Source organism: Loxodonta africana, chromosome X, assembly GCF_030014295.1.
Source record: "Loxodonta africana isolate mLoxAfr1 chromosome X, mLoxAfr1.hap2, whole genome shotgun sequence".
Classification (NCBI taxonomy): domain Eukaryota; kingdom Metazoa; phylum Chordata; class Mammalia; order Proboscidea; family Elephantidae; genus Loxodonta; species Loxodonta africana.
In genome coordinates, this window is record NC_087369.1 from 59,094,677 (window position 1) to 59,109,449 (window position 14,773).

General features: G+C 41.3%; 1 protein-coding gene across 1 annotated transcript in view; it reads left to right on the forward strand.

Moving 5' to 3' along the window:
- The window catches only part of CCNB3 (cyclin B3), a 104,900-nt gene extending 96,640 nt beyond the window's left edge, over nt 1–8,260 (forward strand). The window contains exons 10-12 of the mRNA XM_064278434.1: nt 1,897–2,046; nt 7,712–7,842; nt 8,079–8,260. Coding sequence (XP_064134504.1) covers nt 1,897–2,046; nt 7,712–7,842; nt 8,079–8,151 — 354 coding nt within the window. The 3' untranslated portion in view covers nt 8,152–8,260. The remainder of the gene's footprint in view (nt 1–1,896; nt 2,047–7,711; nt 7,843–8,078) is intronic.
- Nucleotides 8,261–14,773: the final 6,513 nt, after the last annotated feature.

Sequence of the window (14,773 nt, forward strand, 5' to 3'; positions counted from 1 at the left end):
CGGTGATTGGTGTAGGTACAGGTGTCTGATTGCAGCAGGGGATTGTGCTCTTTATAAGGCAGAGGGCTGACAATCATCCCCTGAGTGTCTCTGAGGAAAGCACTTCCCTGTTCCATAGAGCGCACAGGTGAGTGGGTTCTGCAGCCAGACCATGGGCACCCAGTGCTTTTGGTTTAAGGATTGGGAGGTACAAGTCATCCTTTGACCTCTGTCACAGGTGGTGAGATGACGTGGGTGGAGCTACCAGTCCTTAGGCCCCTGATGTGAGTAGGTGGGGACCCTGTTTGATAGGTGAAGCGGTGTCAAGAATCAAACATCCACCTCTCCAGCGCACAGCTGAAACAGTTGCAGTCTGCCAACAAGGGCCTATTCTCCTGAAATGGGCCCACACAGGTCCATGCAGGGGTGAAATATATTCTAAGTCTGCAGACCATTTATGCCTGGACAGGAGCTGTTCCTGTCCTGAGCTCCCAGCTTAGCAGAGCTGGCAGATTATCTTTTCCCCAAATTGTGAATTTACTCCTTCTCCAAGGCTGGGAGAATGGCTCAGGTGCACAGCAGGACCTGTCTCAGGCCCAGGGAAATCGACAGCCGCTGAAGCAGGCTTGGGGGCAGGGGTCACGGTAAAATAAACGCAAATACTTAGCTTTTGCCTACAGTACTATTCTTATCTGTTTCCGGAGGCTTTAGTAGGCTGTGCAGCTCACTGTCTCTCCTGAGGAAACCACGTCGGAAAAACTACTGCCATTACTGCCGCAGTCGCTCCAGGGAATGGTGCCTGAGGTTTCTCGGTGATTCAGGTCCGGCAGCTCCTCACCACTTCTGAACCATCTCTCCCTCCCCCTGCTGCTCAGTCTGTTTTCTAACTTTGCCTTTGATGTTCTGGGCTCTAGCTTTTCATATATATAATCATTTCACTTGTTTTTTCGGGTCTTTGTTATAAGAGGGATCACCAGAAGAATCTGACTACTCTGGCATCTTGCCCCGCCTCTTTTTATTGTGCTTTGAGTGAAAGTTTACAAATCAAGCCAGTCTGTCATAACTAAAAGCTTATGTACACGTTGCTGTGTACTCCTAGTTGCTCTCCCCTTAATGAGGCAGCACACTCCTCTACCCTATATTCCCTGTGTTATAAGATTTAAAAAAAAAAAAAAACTTCATTGTTTTTTCAGTGAATGTTTACACGGCAAATTAGGTTCACATTTGACAATTTCTACACAAATTGTTCAGTACCATTAGTTACGTTTTTCACAGTGCATCAGCATTCTCTTTAATTGCATTCTGGTTGTTCCATGCCCATAAGGCTTTGAGGTGAGGGCATAGTAGGGCTAGGGAAGACAATACTTTAACCAGGAAGGGATATCTGGGCAATTTTTGAGGGATGCTAGTTCTTTTTCTTCACCTGGGTATTGGTTACACAGAAGGTCACTTTGTAATTTTTTGTTGTATGCTGCATGTTCATTCTGTAATGTTCTGTGTCTGTGCGTGTGGCCACAATTTTTAAAAGAGGTTCAAACAAGAGAAGAGAAAGGGTTCTCTTGGATCCTGGACCATCTTCTAGGGTGGAGCAAGGTCCAAGTCAGAGTGGGAGGACTTTGGCTCTTCAAAGGATGACTGTTATAAAAAAGGTAGGTGGAAGAACACATTTGAGAATTTAGTTTAAAACCCCAAAGGCGGCAGTTCCCAGTGCTGATTTCAGAATCTGCTCATAAAGATTCTGTTCTTTTTGGGTTAGGGACCTTAGGATGAGCCATGGAGGCAGGAGAGGTAAATTTCTCAAGCAGATAGGATTTAGTCCCGGGGTGGGATAAGTGGAGAGGGTGGGTATAGAGGAGACTTCTGGTTGGTTCTGGTTTTCCAAATTGGTTGTTGAGCCTGTCTTCTTGCTACTTTTAGTGTGTCCGTGCCAATATGAAGACCCTGACCTTGTCCCGCTTCATCTGTGAGATGACCCTGCAAGAATATGACTATATCCAGGAGAGGGCTTCCAAGCTAGCTGCTAGCTCCTTCCTCCTGGCCCTCTACATGGAGAAGCTTGGACACTGGGTAAACACTTGCAGGGGGCAAGGGGTTGGAATTCAAAAACAGGGTTGACTCGGAGGGAAGATGTGGGAAACTCTGAGTGAAAAAACTGCCACATACCCAAAGTTATGAATTCCTTAATACCTCAACAACTTAGGTGCCTGGCTGCCCAAAAGGGTTTCTACAGCAATGATTTTAAAATATTTTTCTTAGTAACCGTCTTATTTACCTAGTGCTGGAACCTTGGTGGCACAGTGGAGAGCTATGGCTGTTAACAAAAAGGTTGGCAGTTGGAATCCACCAGCCGCTCCTTGGAAACCTTATGGGGCATTGTACTGTGTCCTGTAGGGTTGCTATGAATCAAAATCGACTTGATGGCAATGGGTTTTTTTGTTTGTTTTGGCTGTAACAAGAATACCACAAGTGGGTGGCTTTGAGATACAAAAATATGTTTTCTCACATTTCTGCAGGCTAAAAGACCAAATTCAGGTCTCAGCCCTGTTGATTTCTTCTGTTAGCCTCTCACCTAGTTTCTGGTGGCTGCCAGCAACCATTGGCATTCCTTTGTTGCTTATATTGGAAACCCTGGTGGCATAATGGTTAAGAGCTACCCAAAAGGTTGGCGGTTCAAATCCACCAGGCACCCCTTGGAAACTCTATGAGGCAGTTCTGTTCTGTCTTATAGGATAGCTATGAGTTGGAATTGACTCGATGACAGCAGATTTGGTTTTTTTGTTGTCATTGCTTATAGATGCCTCTGCCTCTTTCATCACATGGTGTCTGTCTTCGCCCTGTGTCTGATTTTCCTTTTTTAAAAAAGACCACTTAGAAGGGATTAGGTTTAGGACCTACCCTACTCTGGTATAACCTCATTAACATTACAAAAGAAAACCCTATTCCCAAACAGAGTCACATTCACAGATATAGGAGTTAGGATTTCAACATATATTCTGGGGGATACATTCAATCCGTAACGCTCCACATTTTGCCCCCCAAAATTCATGTCCTTTTCACATGCAACGCACATTCACTCCATCCCAGCATCCCCAAAATCAACCCATTTCAGCATCCACTTTAAGTCTAAAATCTTATCTTCCGAGTTATCTATATCAAATATAGGTGAGACTCTGGGTATGATCCATCCTGGGACAAACTTCTCTTCATCTGTAGACCTGTGAAATGTAGAATACAAGTTACCTGCTTCCAAAGTATAATGGTGAAACAGACATAAGGCAACAGTTGCATTTCAAAGGGGGGAAATGGGAGGGAAAGAAGGGGTCACGGGCACCAAGCAAGTCCAAAACCCAGCAGGGCAAATGCTTTTAGATCTCAAGACTTGAAAGTAATCTTCTGTGTTTCAGAACCATCTGGGCATTGGCCCTGCCCTCTGGACTTTGAGTGGGGCCCCTGCAGCCCTGGGTGGCAGCTCTATCATCTCTGGTTTGGGAAGGTCCTGTTCTTCTGGCCCATCAGGTTGATTGCCCTATCCTCTCAGTCCTGAGCAGCCCCACTCTCCCAACCTACTGGCATAACAGCCTCACGCTCTGGAGCTGAGGTGATGGTCTCACCCTTTGAAACCTAGGGGTGACCCTACCCTTTGAAGCCCAGGAATTGGTGACCCTGCCTCCTCGTGCTCCTTTTACCAGTCCTGCTGATCTCTAAACTGCTCCCAGGATTGTCTTTTCCTTTTCTTGGGGGACAACAGATATTCACAGCTAAGTTGCTCCATTGTCCTGTTTCTGCCTATATAATTACAGGAATTGGACAGCTTTACTTCATTTTGTCCCGTCTTTGTTCCCTTCATTCTAAACTGGGAGTGTTTCTGCTGAAATGGTTGGTTGAATCCATAGGTCACATGCCTATCTTCAAGTTCTGATTTCATTTTACCTAATAGTTCATTTATCGGTCTGCCTATTTCCTCCCATATTTACTATAAGCAGCAAGGAAAAACCACACTGCACCTTCAGGATTTCACTTAGAAATCTCCTCAGCTAAATATCCAAGTTCATTGCTTACTTACAAGTTCTACTTTCCACAAAACATTTGAACATAATTCACAAGTCTTTGCTACCTTATAACAAGATTGCCTTTCCTCCAGCGTCCAAATAACATGTTCATTGTTTCCTTTTAAAGCCTCACCAGAAATGCATTTAACTTCCACATTGTAGCAACATTCTGTTCATAACAACAGAAATTCCCCACACCTCTCAATCCTTTCTGAGCCCTCATCAGAATCACCTTTAATATCCATAGTTCTACCAACAGCCTCTTCGAGGAAATCTAGACCTTATTGTCAAGTACCTCAAAACTCCTCCAGTCTCTACCCATTACCCAATTCCAAAGCCCCTTCCACATTTTTAGTTATTTGTTGTAGCAGGATCCCACTATTAGGTGCAAATTCTTAGTTTTCTAGTGCCACTGTAACAAAAATAACCACAAGTAGGTGGCTTTAAAGAACAGAAATGTATTTTCTCAGAGTTCAGGGCATCGACTCTTCTTTGTCTCTTTTAGTTTTTAGTAGCTGCTGGCAATCCTTTATAGATGTATCTGTCTCCATCCTCACATAGTGTCTGTCCTCTCCCTATGTATGTCTCTCTGTCTGTTTTTCCTTTTTATAAGAGACCACTCAGAAGGGATTAAGTTTAGAATCCACCCTACTGTGGTATGATCTTATCAACATAACAAAAGAAAAACCCTATTCCCAAATATGGTCACGTTCACAGGTACAGGGGCTAGGACTTCAAGGTATCTTTTATGGGGACACAGTTCAATCCAAAACAGTCACTGTACCCTTTTTCCAAAGAAGGCTTACCACAAAGCCCAATATTGCAAAGCAAACTAATGTGGAGTTATTCTAGTTGAAGCAGGGGGGTGGGGTAGGCCCACTTCTTATCCCTGACCTCCTTCCATCCCTGCGCCTTACAGTCCTGTCAGCAAGGTCGGCCAGTGCAAATAGAGTAGTGAAAGCAACTGTCCATATGTATAATGGAGAACTCAGAGGTATGACTTTAGTGCTCTACTCTGATGGGTAAGATCCCCCTAAGCCTTCTATTCCTATACAAATAAAAATCATATTTGATGCTTTCTCAATTTTATGAAAAATTGTGAATAAAAGAAACTTTAAAGACCTTTGAATATTTGTTGATGTTAACAAGTAATCCAAGTAAAAAAGAGTATGCATCCTGTGCAAATCAACCCCTTTTTCTAACCACCCCTATGTCCCTCCTATCTAGAAATTTTCATGCCACTACTGATGGGAAAACCTCTGTGTGCTAAGAAAGCATCCCAACTTGGAAAAGTCATAGTGAAATTTCCTGGGACAGAGAAAGCATTCAACGAGAGACAGTGATGATGACAAAAAAGAATAAATAATAATAATAATGGCTAGCATTCATTAAGAGCTTAGACAGTGTTCTAAGCACTTTGCGTATTAACTCATTTAATCTTCCCAACAACCTTACGAGATCAGGACTATTATCCCTATTTACAGTTGAGAAACTAAGGCACTGAGAATTTAAATAACTTCCATGTTTATACAGCTAATGGGAAAGAGATCTACGCTTTGAGAACTAGGAGTGGTATTCAAAATATATAACTACTGCATAATGGATGTGACCAGCACTCTGGAGCCACAGTCCTGGAGTCCCCATGCTAAGCTAGGCTCTGACCCTTGGACTCTAGGAAAGTCCAGTGGGTCCGGAAGAAGGCAATTGAGAGCATCAAGGCAGCAAATTGTTTGCCAACCAGTATAGAAATATTTCAGTGTTTTAACACAGTGGGTTTTTTTTTTAATGGCTTATACTAGTGAATATCAACCAAATGTCAGCCCTGATTTTAACTCTGGTAGTCTGGCTCCACAGTCCCCTATGTTATACTGTCTTTCCTATAACTAAAGCTTTACAAAAGAGATCACTTTTAAGCTGAGTCTTGAAAGATGAGTAGGAATTTATGAGAGGAGACATTCAAGGCAGAGTGGTATTTGCAAAGATGTGAAGGCACTAAGAAAAGAGTGTGATATATTTGAGGCAGAATATGAAATCTGCTATGGATAGAGCAGGGAGTAAATTAATAGGGAAATTGTTGAATTGGGGTATGTTTTGTATATTATTTCACCACAGTAAAAAATATATATACACATATATGAAAAAACAGGGACTGGTGAGAGATGATATCAAAATGGTAGGCTGTCATCAGGTTGTAAGGGACGTTATATGCCATGCTGAGAAACCCACTTTATTCTAAGGCATTGGAGGTCTTTTAGGCAAGAAAGTAGCATACTCCTGTTTGTGTATTTTGGAAACAGTACTGTATATGAGGTATATTAGATGAGAGAGAGTCTAAAGGTAGGAACATCAGTGAGTAGGCTATCATAATTGTCAAGGTGAAACATTGAGAGCCTGAACCAACACAGTGGCAGTGACACCGTTAATCTTATTTAACACACACACACAGTATGGTGTGTTGCCTCCATGTGTTACTTCCATGTTCAACATTCCAATGACTGCCCTTTGCGTGTAGCAGTGGTTTCCAAACAGTATTTGGTAGAGCCCTGGGGTTCCTGCAGAAGTGTCTCAGGGGCCACTTAAAAGGCAAAGGGATCCAAACTGGTGGGCTTATAGGCCCCCTCCTCTGATTCTCGGTAAGATATTTAGGCTTCCAGGCAAGCTATTTGGGAAAAAAAAAAGGAAAAGAATGTAAAACACTTTTAGAAAGCCACTGACTTACAGAATAAGTCTTCTTCCTTTCTCTGCCTGTTGAGCTCCCACTTTTCTTTCAATACCCACTGCAAATGTGCCCTCCTCTAGAAGCTTTCTGTGACTTTTCCAGCCAGAGTTCATTGGCCCTGCTGCTCTGTACCTCCAGTATCCCATGCTCACTTCCATTATAGCACTTACCACATAGTTTGTAACTCTCTGTTTATGTGTCTCTCCCACTAGACTACAGACTCCCCAAGAACTTGAGCCTTACTATTAATCTTTGTATTCCCAGCATCCTACATAGGGTTTGGTATTATTAATCCTAGCTGATATTGATTGGGTACTTACTGTATGCTAGACCTTGCTCTATGTGCTTTATATATATTAATTCATTTAATCCTATGATATAATTACTGTAGTGGCCCTCATTTGCCATACAAGGAAGCTGAGGCACCAAGAGGTTAAATAACTAGCTCAAGGCCATGAAGCTGAGATTTGAAGCCAAGCAATCTGCATCCAGAACCTTTGCTCTTAAACACTCTGCTATCCTGCTTCTGCCGCATAATAGTTATTCTTAAGAACTGAATGAATGTATGGAATGATAGTCATAAGAGAAACAGCCTTAATTTCTGTTGGCTGTTGAGTTGGAACCTGAAGTTTGTTCTGGGAATTGTCTGACCATTGGCCCTGGACCTGAGACTGAGTAAATTACAAAATCAGTCGTGTTCCTTAGATTATTTGATGGATTTCAGCTTACATGATCACCTATGACCAGAGCTAATATCTAGCAGGTATATTTGGATACTGGAATCCGTTCTTCTAGATAGTACCCTATAGTTATTGGTCAGTATCTGTGCTGTATGGGTTTTTAAAATATTTGGACTATTACTCATGACTGTACCATGGATGGGAAGTTTAGGCTTGGGATAGCAGAGACGGAGGAAGAATCTGCTTCCTGTAGTAGAAATTACTGTTCATGTTGCTTCTATCAGGCTCCTACCCTGGAATATTACAGTGGCTATAAGACCTCTGATCTTCACCCCTTGGTCAGGCAGCTGAACATCATGTTGACTTTTCAATCTTGTGACAGGCTCAAGACTGTGTATTCCAAGTATTCTCACCAGTAAGTACCAAGCCCTGGATGAGGTTGGGGTTGTATTCAGACCTGGGGAAGCCTTAAAACACTAGGCTCAGACTGTCTTCATTTAATGAAAAAAAGAATTCAGACAATTTTACTTTCTTTGCTGCTCTAGAGTTAAAGCAAAATAGGGAACCTGGGGTGCTATGTCCTCCTTGTCCTATGGAGCATGGTAGGCTTTGTCCTATTTTATATTGAGCAGATGTCTCTTCCTTTTGCAGGGTCTTCTTTGAAGTCACCAAAATACCCCCCTTGGACATGTTGAATCTGGAGGAGATCTTGAACTATTACTGATTTTGAGACTGAGAGTCTGATACCCTGACAACAGCCATGAGAGCCAGGCAGACACATTAATAGGCTGTATTTATTCTGTGTTTAAATTTGTCTTTTGGTTACTTATTTTCTTTGTTTTTTTTTTCTGCAAACTGATAATGTTGTAAATATTTAAGTTTTTTTATGAAAGAGAAGAAATTATCATAGTATTTGATTATAAATTTAATAAAAAAATTAATGGTTCTTGTTAACATGGCTCATCTCTTTTTTAAAATTTTATTGTGCTTTAGGTGAAAGTTTACAGCTCAAGTTAATTACTCATTCAAAAATTTATATACATACTGTTTTGTGATATTGGTTGCAATCCCCACAACGTTACAGCATTTTCTGCCCCAAGTTCCCTGTGTCCATTCGTCCAGTTCCTGTCCCTTCCTGCCTTCTCAGGAGGAGTTGCCCATTTGGTCTCGTATATTTGATTGAACAAAGAAGCACCTTCCTCACATGTGTTATTTTTTATTTCTAGGCCTGTCTAATCTTGTCTGCCCTCACGTGCCTGTCAGTTTGTTGTACCGTGGGGGCTTGCGTGTTGCTGTGATGCTGGAAGCTATGACACTGGTATTCAGATACCAGCAGGGTCACCCATGGAGGACAGGTTTCAGCTGAGCTTCCAGACTGACAGACTAGGAAGAAGGACCCAGCAGTCTACTTCCGAAAAGCATTAGCCAGTGAAAACCTTATGAATAGCAGCAGAATATTGTCTGATATAGTGCTGGAAGGTGAGCCCCCCAGGTTGGAAGGCACTCAAAAGATGATTGGGGAACAGCTACCTCCTCAAAGTAGAATCGACCTTAATGACGTGGATGGAGTAAAGGTTTCAGGACCTTCATTTACTGATGTGGCATGACTCAAAGTGAGAAGAAAGAGCTGCAAACATCCATTAATAATTGGAACCTGGAATGTTCTAAGTATGAACCTAGGAAAATTGGAAATCATCCAAAATGAAATGGAATGCATAAACATCAATATCCTAGGCATTAGTGAGCTGAAATGGACTGGTATTAGCCATTTTGAATCAGACAATCATGTAGCCTGCTATGCTGGGAATGACAACTTGAAGAGGAATGATGTTGCATTAATCGTCAAAAAGAACATTTTAAGATCTATCCTGAAGTACAACGCTGTCAGTGATAGGATAATATCCATACACCTACAAGGAAGACCAGTTAATGTGACTATTATTCAAATGTATGCACCAATCACTAAGGCCAAAGCTGAAGAAGTAGAAGATTTTTTATCAGCTGCTGCAGTCTGAAATTGATCGAACATGCAATCAAGATGCATTGATAATTACTGGCGATTGGAATGTGAAACTTGGAAACGAAGAAGGATCAGTAATTGGAAAATATGGCCTTGGTGATGGAAACAATGCCAGAGATTGAATGATAGAATTTTGTAAGACCAACGACTTCTTCATTGCAAATACCTTCTTTCACCAACATAAACAGAGACTATACACATAGACCTCACCAGATGGAACACACAGAAATCCAGTTGACTACATCTGTGGAAAGAGACGATGGAAAAGCTCAATATCATCAGTCAGAACAAGGCCAGGGGCTGACTGTGGAACAGACCATCAATTGCTCATATGCAAGTTCAAGCTGAAACTGAAGAAAATCAGAGCAAGTCCACGAGAGCTAAAATATGACATTGAATATATCCCACTTGAATTTAGAGACCATCTGAAGAATAGATTTGATGCATTGAACACTAGTAACCGAAGACCAGATGAGTTGTGGAATGATGTCAAGGACATCATGCATGAAGAAAGCAAGAGGTCATTGAAAAAACAGGAAAGAAAGAAAAGACCAAGATGAATGTCAGAAGAGATTCTGAAACTTGCTCTCGAAAGCCGAGCATCTATAGCAAAAGGAAGAATTGATGAAGCAAAAGAACTACAGAAGATTTCAAAGGGCAGCTTGAGAAGACAAAGGAAAGTATTATAATGACATGTGCAAAGAGCTGGAGATGGAAAACCAAAAGGGAAGAACATGCTCGGTGTTTCTTAAGCTGAAAGAACTGAAGAAAAAATTCAAGCCTCGAGTTGCAATAGTGAAGAATTCCATGGGGAAAATATTAAACGATACAGGAAACATCAAAAGAAGGTGGAAGGAATACACAGAGTCATTATACCAAAAAAGAATTAGCCGATGTTCAGCCATTTCAAGACAGCATATGACCAGGTACTGAAGGAAGAAGTCTAAGCTGCTCTGAAGGCATTGGCGAAAAACAAGGCTCCAGGAATTGATGAAATATCAATTGAGATGTTTCAACAAGCAGATGCAGCGCTAGAGGTGCTCACTCATCTATGCCAAGAAATATGGAAGACAGCTTCCTGGCCGATTGACTGGAAGAGATCCATATTTGTGCCTCTTCCCAAGAAAGGTGATCCAACCAAGTGTGGAAATTATCGAACAATATCATTAATATCACACGCATGCAAAATTCTGCTGAAGATCATTCAAAAACGGCTGCAGCAGTATATCGACAGGGAACTGCCAGAAATTCAGGCTGGTTTCAGAAGAGAACGTGGAACCAGGGATATCATTGCTGATGTCAGACGGATCCTGGCTGAAAGCAGAGGATACCAGAAGGATATTTACCTGTGTTTTATTGACTATGCAAGGGCATTCAACTGTGTGGATCATAACAAATTATGGATAGTATTGCGAAGAATGGGAATTCCTGAACACCTAATTGTGCTCATGAGGAAGCTTTACAAAAGGCAGTTGTTCAGAGAGAACAAGGGGATACTGATTGGTTTAAAGTCAGGAGAGGTATGCGTCAGGGTTGTATTCTTTCACCATACCTATTCAATCTGTATGCTGAGCAAATAATCTGAGAAGCTGGACTGTAGGATGGAAGGAAGACTCATTAACAACCTGCGTTATGCAGATCACACAACCTTGCTTGCTGAAAGTGAAAAGAACTTAAAGCACTTACTAATGAAGGTCAAAGACCACAGCCTTCAGTATGGATTGCACCTCAACATAAAGAAAACAAAAATCCTCCCAACCAGGCCAATGAGCAACATCATGATAAACGGAGAAAACATTGAAGTTGTCAAGGATTTCATTTTACTTGGATCCACAATCAACAGCCATGGAAGCAGCAGTCGAGAAATCAAAAGACACATTGCATTGGGCAAATCTGCTGCAAAGGACCTTTTTGGAGTGTTGAAGAACAAAGATGTCACTTTGAAGACTAAGGTGTGCCTGACCCAAGCCATGGTATTTTCAATCGCATTGTATGCACATGAAAGCTGGACAATGAATAAGGAAGACCGAGAAGAACTGATGCCTTTGAGTTGTGGTGTTGGCGAAGAATATTGAATATACCATGGACTGCCAAAAGAACGAACAAATCTGTCTTAGAAGAAGTAACAACCAGAATGCTCCTTAGAGCCAGGATGAGGAAACTGTGTCTTATATACTGTGGACATGTTGTTAGAAGGGATCAGTCCCTGGAGAGGGACATCATGCTTGGCAAAGTACAGGGTCAGAGGAAAAGAGGAAGACCCTCAGCAAGGTGGATTGACACAGTGGCTGCAACAATGAGCTCAAGGATAACGATTGTAAGGATGGCTCAGGACCGGGCAGTGTTTCGTTCTGTTGTGCATGGGGTCACTGTGAGTCGGAACCGACTCGACGGCACCTAACAACAACAACAATCTTGTCTGAAAATGGGCTTTGGGAGTGGTTTCAGTTGTGAGTTAGAGTGTCTAGGGACCATAGTCTTGGGGGTTCCTACAGTCTCTGTCAGACCAGTAAATCTGGTCTTTTGTCGTGAATTTGAGTGCTGTTCTACATTTTTCTCCTGCTCTGTCCAGGACTCTCTGTTATGTTCCCTGTCAGGGTGGTCATTGGTGGTAGCCGGGCACCATCTAGTTCTTCTTGCCTCAGACTGGTGGAGTCTCTGGTTCATGTGGTCCTTTAGTCCTTTGGGCTAATATTTTCCTTGTGCCTTTGATTTTCTTCATTATCTTTTACTCCAGGTGGGATATGACCAATAGATGTATCTTAGATGGCTGCTTGCAAGCTTTTAAAACCCCAGACGGTACTCACCAAAGAAGGATGTAGAGTGTTTTCTTTATAAACTATGTTATGCCAATTGACGTAGATGTACCCCGAGACTGTGCTCCCTGGGCCCCAGCCCCAGCCACTCGGTCCCTCAAAGTGTTCAGATATTTCTAGGACCCTTCCGTGCTTTTGCTTTGATCCAGGTGTCCTGGACTTCCGCTGTATTGAGCATTGTCCTTCCCTTCACCGAAGTTGACACTTGTCTACTATCTGGTTAGTGACTTCCTCTACCCCCCACCCTTGTAATCATCAAAGGATGCTTTTTTCTGTGTGTAAACCTTTTCTCGAGGTCTTATAATAATGGCCTCATACAATATTTGTTCTTTTGTGGCTGACTTGTTTCACTCAACGTAATTCTCTGTTATGTTTCGTGATTTCCTCATTGTTCTTTGTCACTGCATAATATTCCATTATGTGTACCATAATTTGTTTATCCATTCGTCTGTTGATGAGCATTAGGTTGTTTCCATCTTTTTGCTGTTGTGAATAGTGCCACAGTGAACCTGGGTCTATTAGTGTGAAAGCTCTTATTTCTCTAGGATATATTCCTAGGAGTGGGATTGCTGGATTGCATGATAATTTCTATTTCTAGCTTTTTAAGGAAGCACCATATCATTTTCCAAAGTGGTTGTACCATTTTACATTCCCACCAGCAGTGCATAAGAGTTCTAGTCTCCCCACAACCTGTCCAGCATTTGTTATTCTGTGTTTTTTGAATTAGTGCCAGTATTGTGGGGGTGAGATGTTATCTCATTGTAGTTTTGATTTGCATATCTCTAATGGGCTAATGATTGTGAGCATTTTCTCATGTGTCAGTTAGCTGCCTGAATGTCTTCTTTGGTGTAAGTGTCTGTTACTTTGCCCATTTTTAAATTGGATTGTCTTTTTGTTGTTGAAATGTTGCAGTATCTTGTAGATTTCCTTGTGGGTTCCCTTTTTACTCTTTTGGTGAAGTCTTTTGATGAGCATAAGTGTTTGATTTTTAGGAGCTCCCAGTTACCTAGTTTCTCTTCTGGTGTTTGTGCATTGTTAGTTATGGTTTGTATACTATTTATGCCATGTATTAGGGCCCCTGTGTTTTCCCTGTTTTTTTCTTCCATGAAATTTATTGTTTTAGATTTCATAGTTAGGTCTTTGATCCATTTTGAGTTAGATTTTGTATATGGTGTAAGGTATGGATCTTCATTTTTTTTACAGATGGACATCCAGGTATGCCAGCACCGTTTGTTAAAGAGACTGTCATTTCCTCATTTAACAGACTTCAGCCCTTTGTCAAATATCAACTGCTCACACGTAGATGGATGGACTTATATCTGGGTTCTCACTTCTGTTCCACTGGTCAATGTGTCTGTCGCTGTACCTGTACCAGGCTATTTTGACCACCATGGCTGTAAAGTAGATTCAAAACTCAGGTAGTGTGAGGCCTCCCACTTTGTTCCTCTTCTTCAGCAATGGTTTATTTATCCAAGGCTTCTTCCCTTTCCACGTTAAGTTAGTGACTTGTTTCTTCATCTTGTTAAAGAATGCTTTTGGAATTTGGATAGGGATTGCATTGTATCTGTAGGTTGCTTTGGGTGGAATTGAATTTTCACAGTGTTGAGTCTACCTATGCATGAGTATGGTATGTCTTTCCACTTATGAAGGTCTCTTTTGGTTTCTTGTAGTAGTGTTCTGCAGTTTTCTTTGTATAGGTCTTTTATGTCCCTGGTTAGATTTATTCCTAAGTACTTTATCTTCTTGGGGGCTATTGTAAATGGTATTGATTTGGTGATTTCCTATTCGAAGTTCTCTTTGTTGGTGTAGAGGAATCCTACTGATTTTTGTATGTTTATCTTATATCCTGCAACTTTGCTGAAATCTTCTATTAGTTCCAGTAGCTTTCTTGAGGATTCTTTGGGGTTTTCTATGTATAAGATCATGTTGTCTGATAACAGGGATAGTTTTATCTCTTCCTTACCAATTTGGATGCCCTTTATTCCTTTTTTTGCCTTATTGCTCTAGCTAGGACCTCCAGCACAATGTTGCATAAGAGTGGTGATAAAGAGCATTCTTGTCTGGTTCCTGGTCTCAGGAGGCATGCTTTCAGTCTCTCTCTGTTTAGAATGATGTTGGCTGTTGGTTTTGTATAAATGCCCTTTATTATGTTGAAGAATTTCCCTTTTATTTCTATTTTGGTGAGTATTTTTTTTATCAGGAATTGGTGTTGAACTTTGTCAAATGCCTGTTCTGTGTCGATTAAGATGATTATGTGATTCTTTTATTTGGTTTTGTTTATGTGGTAGATTACATTGATTGATTTTCTAATGTTGAACCATCCCTGCATACCTGGTATAATTTTTTTTTGTCATGATGTATTATTTTTTTGATACGCTATTGAATTCTATTGGCTAGAATTTTGTTGAGAAATTTTTTGTCTATGTTCATGAGGCATATTGGTCTGTAGTTTTCTTTTTTTGTGGTGCCTTTGCCTGGCTTTGATATCAGGGTTATAGTGGCTTCATAGA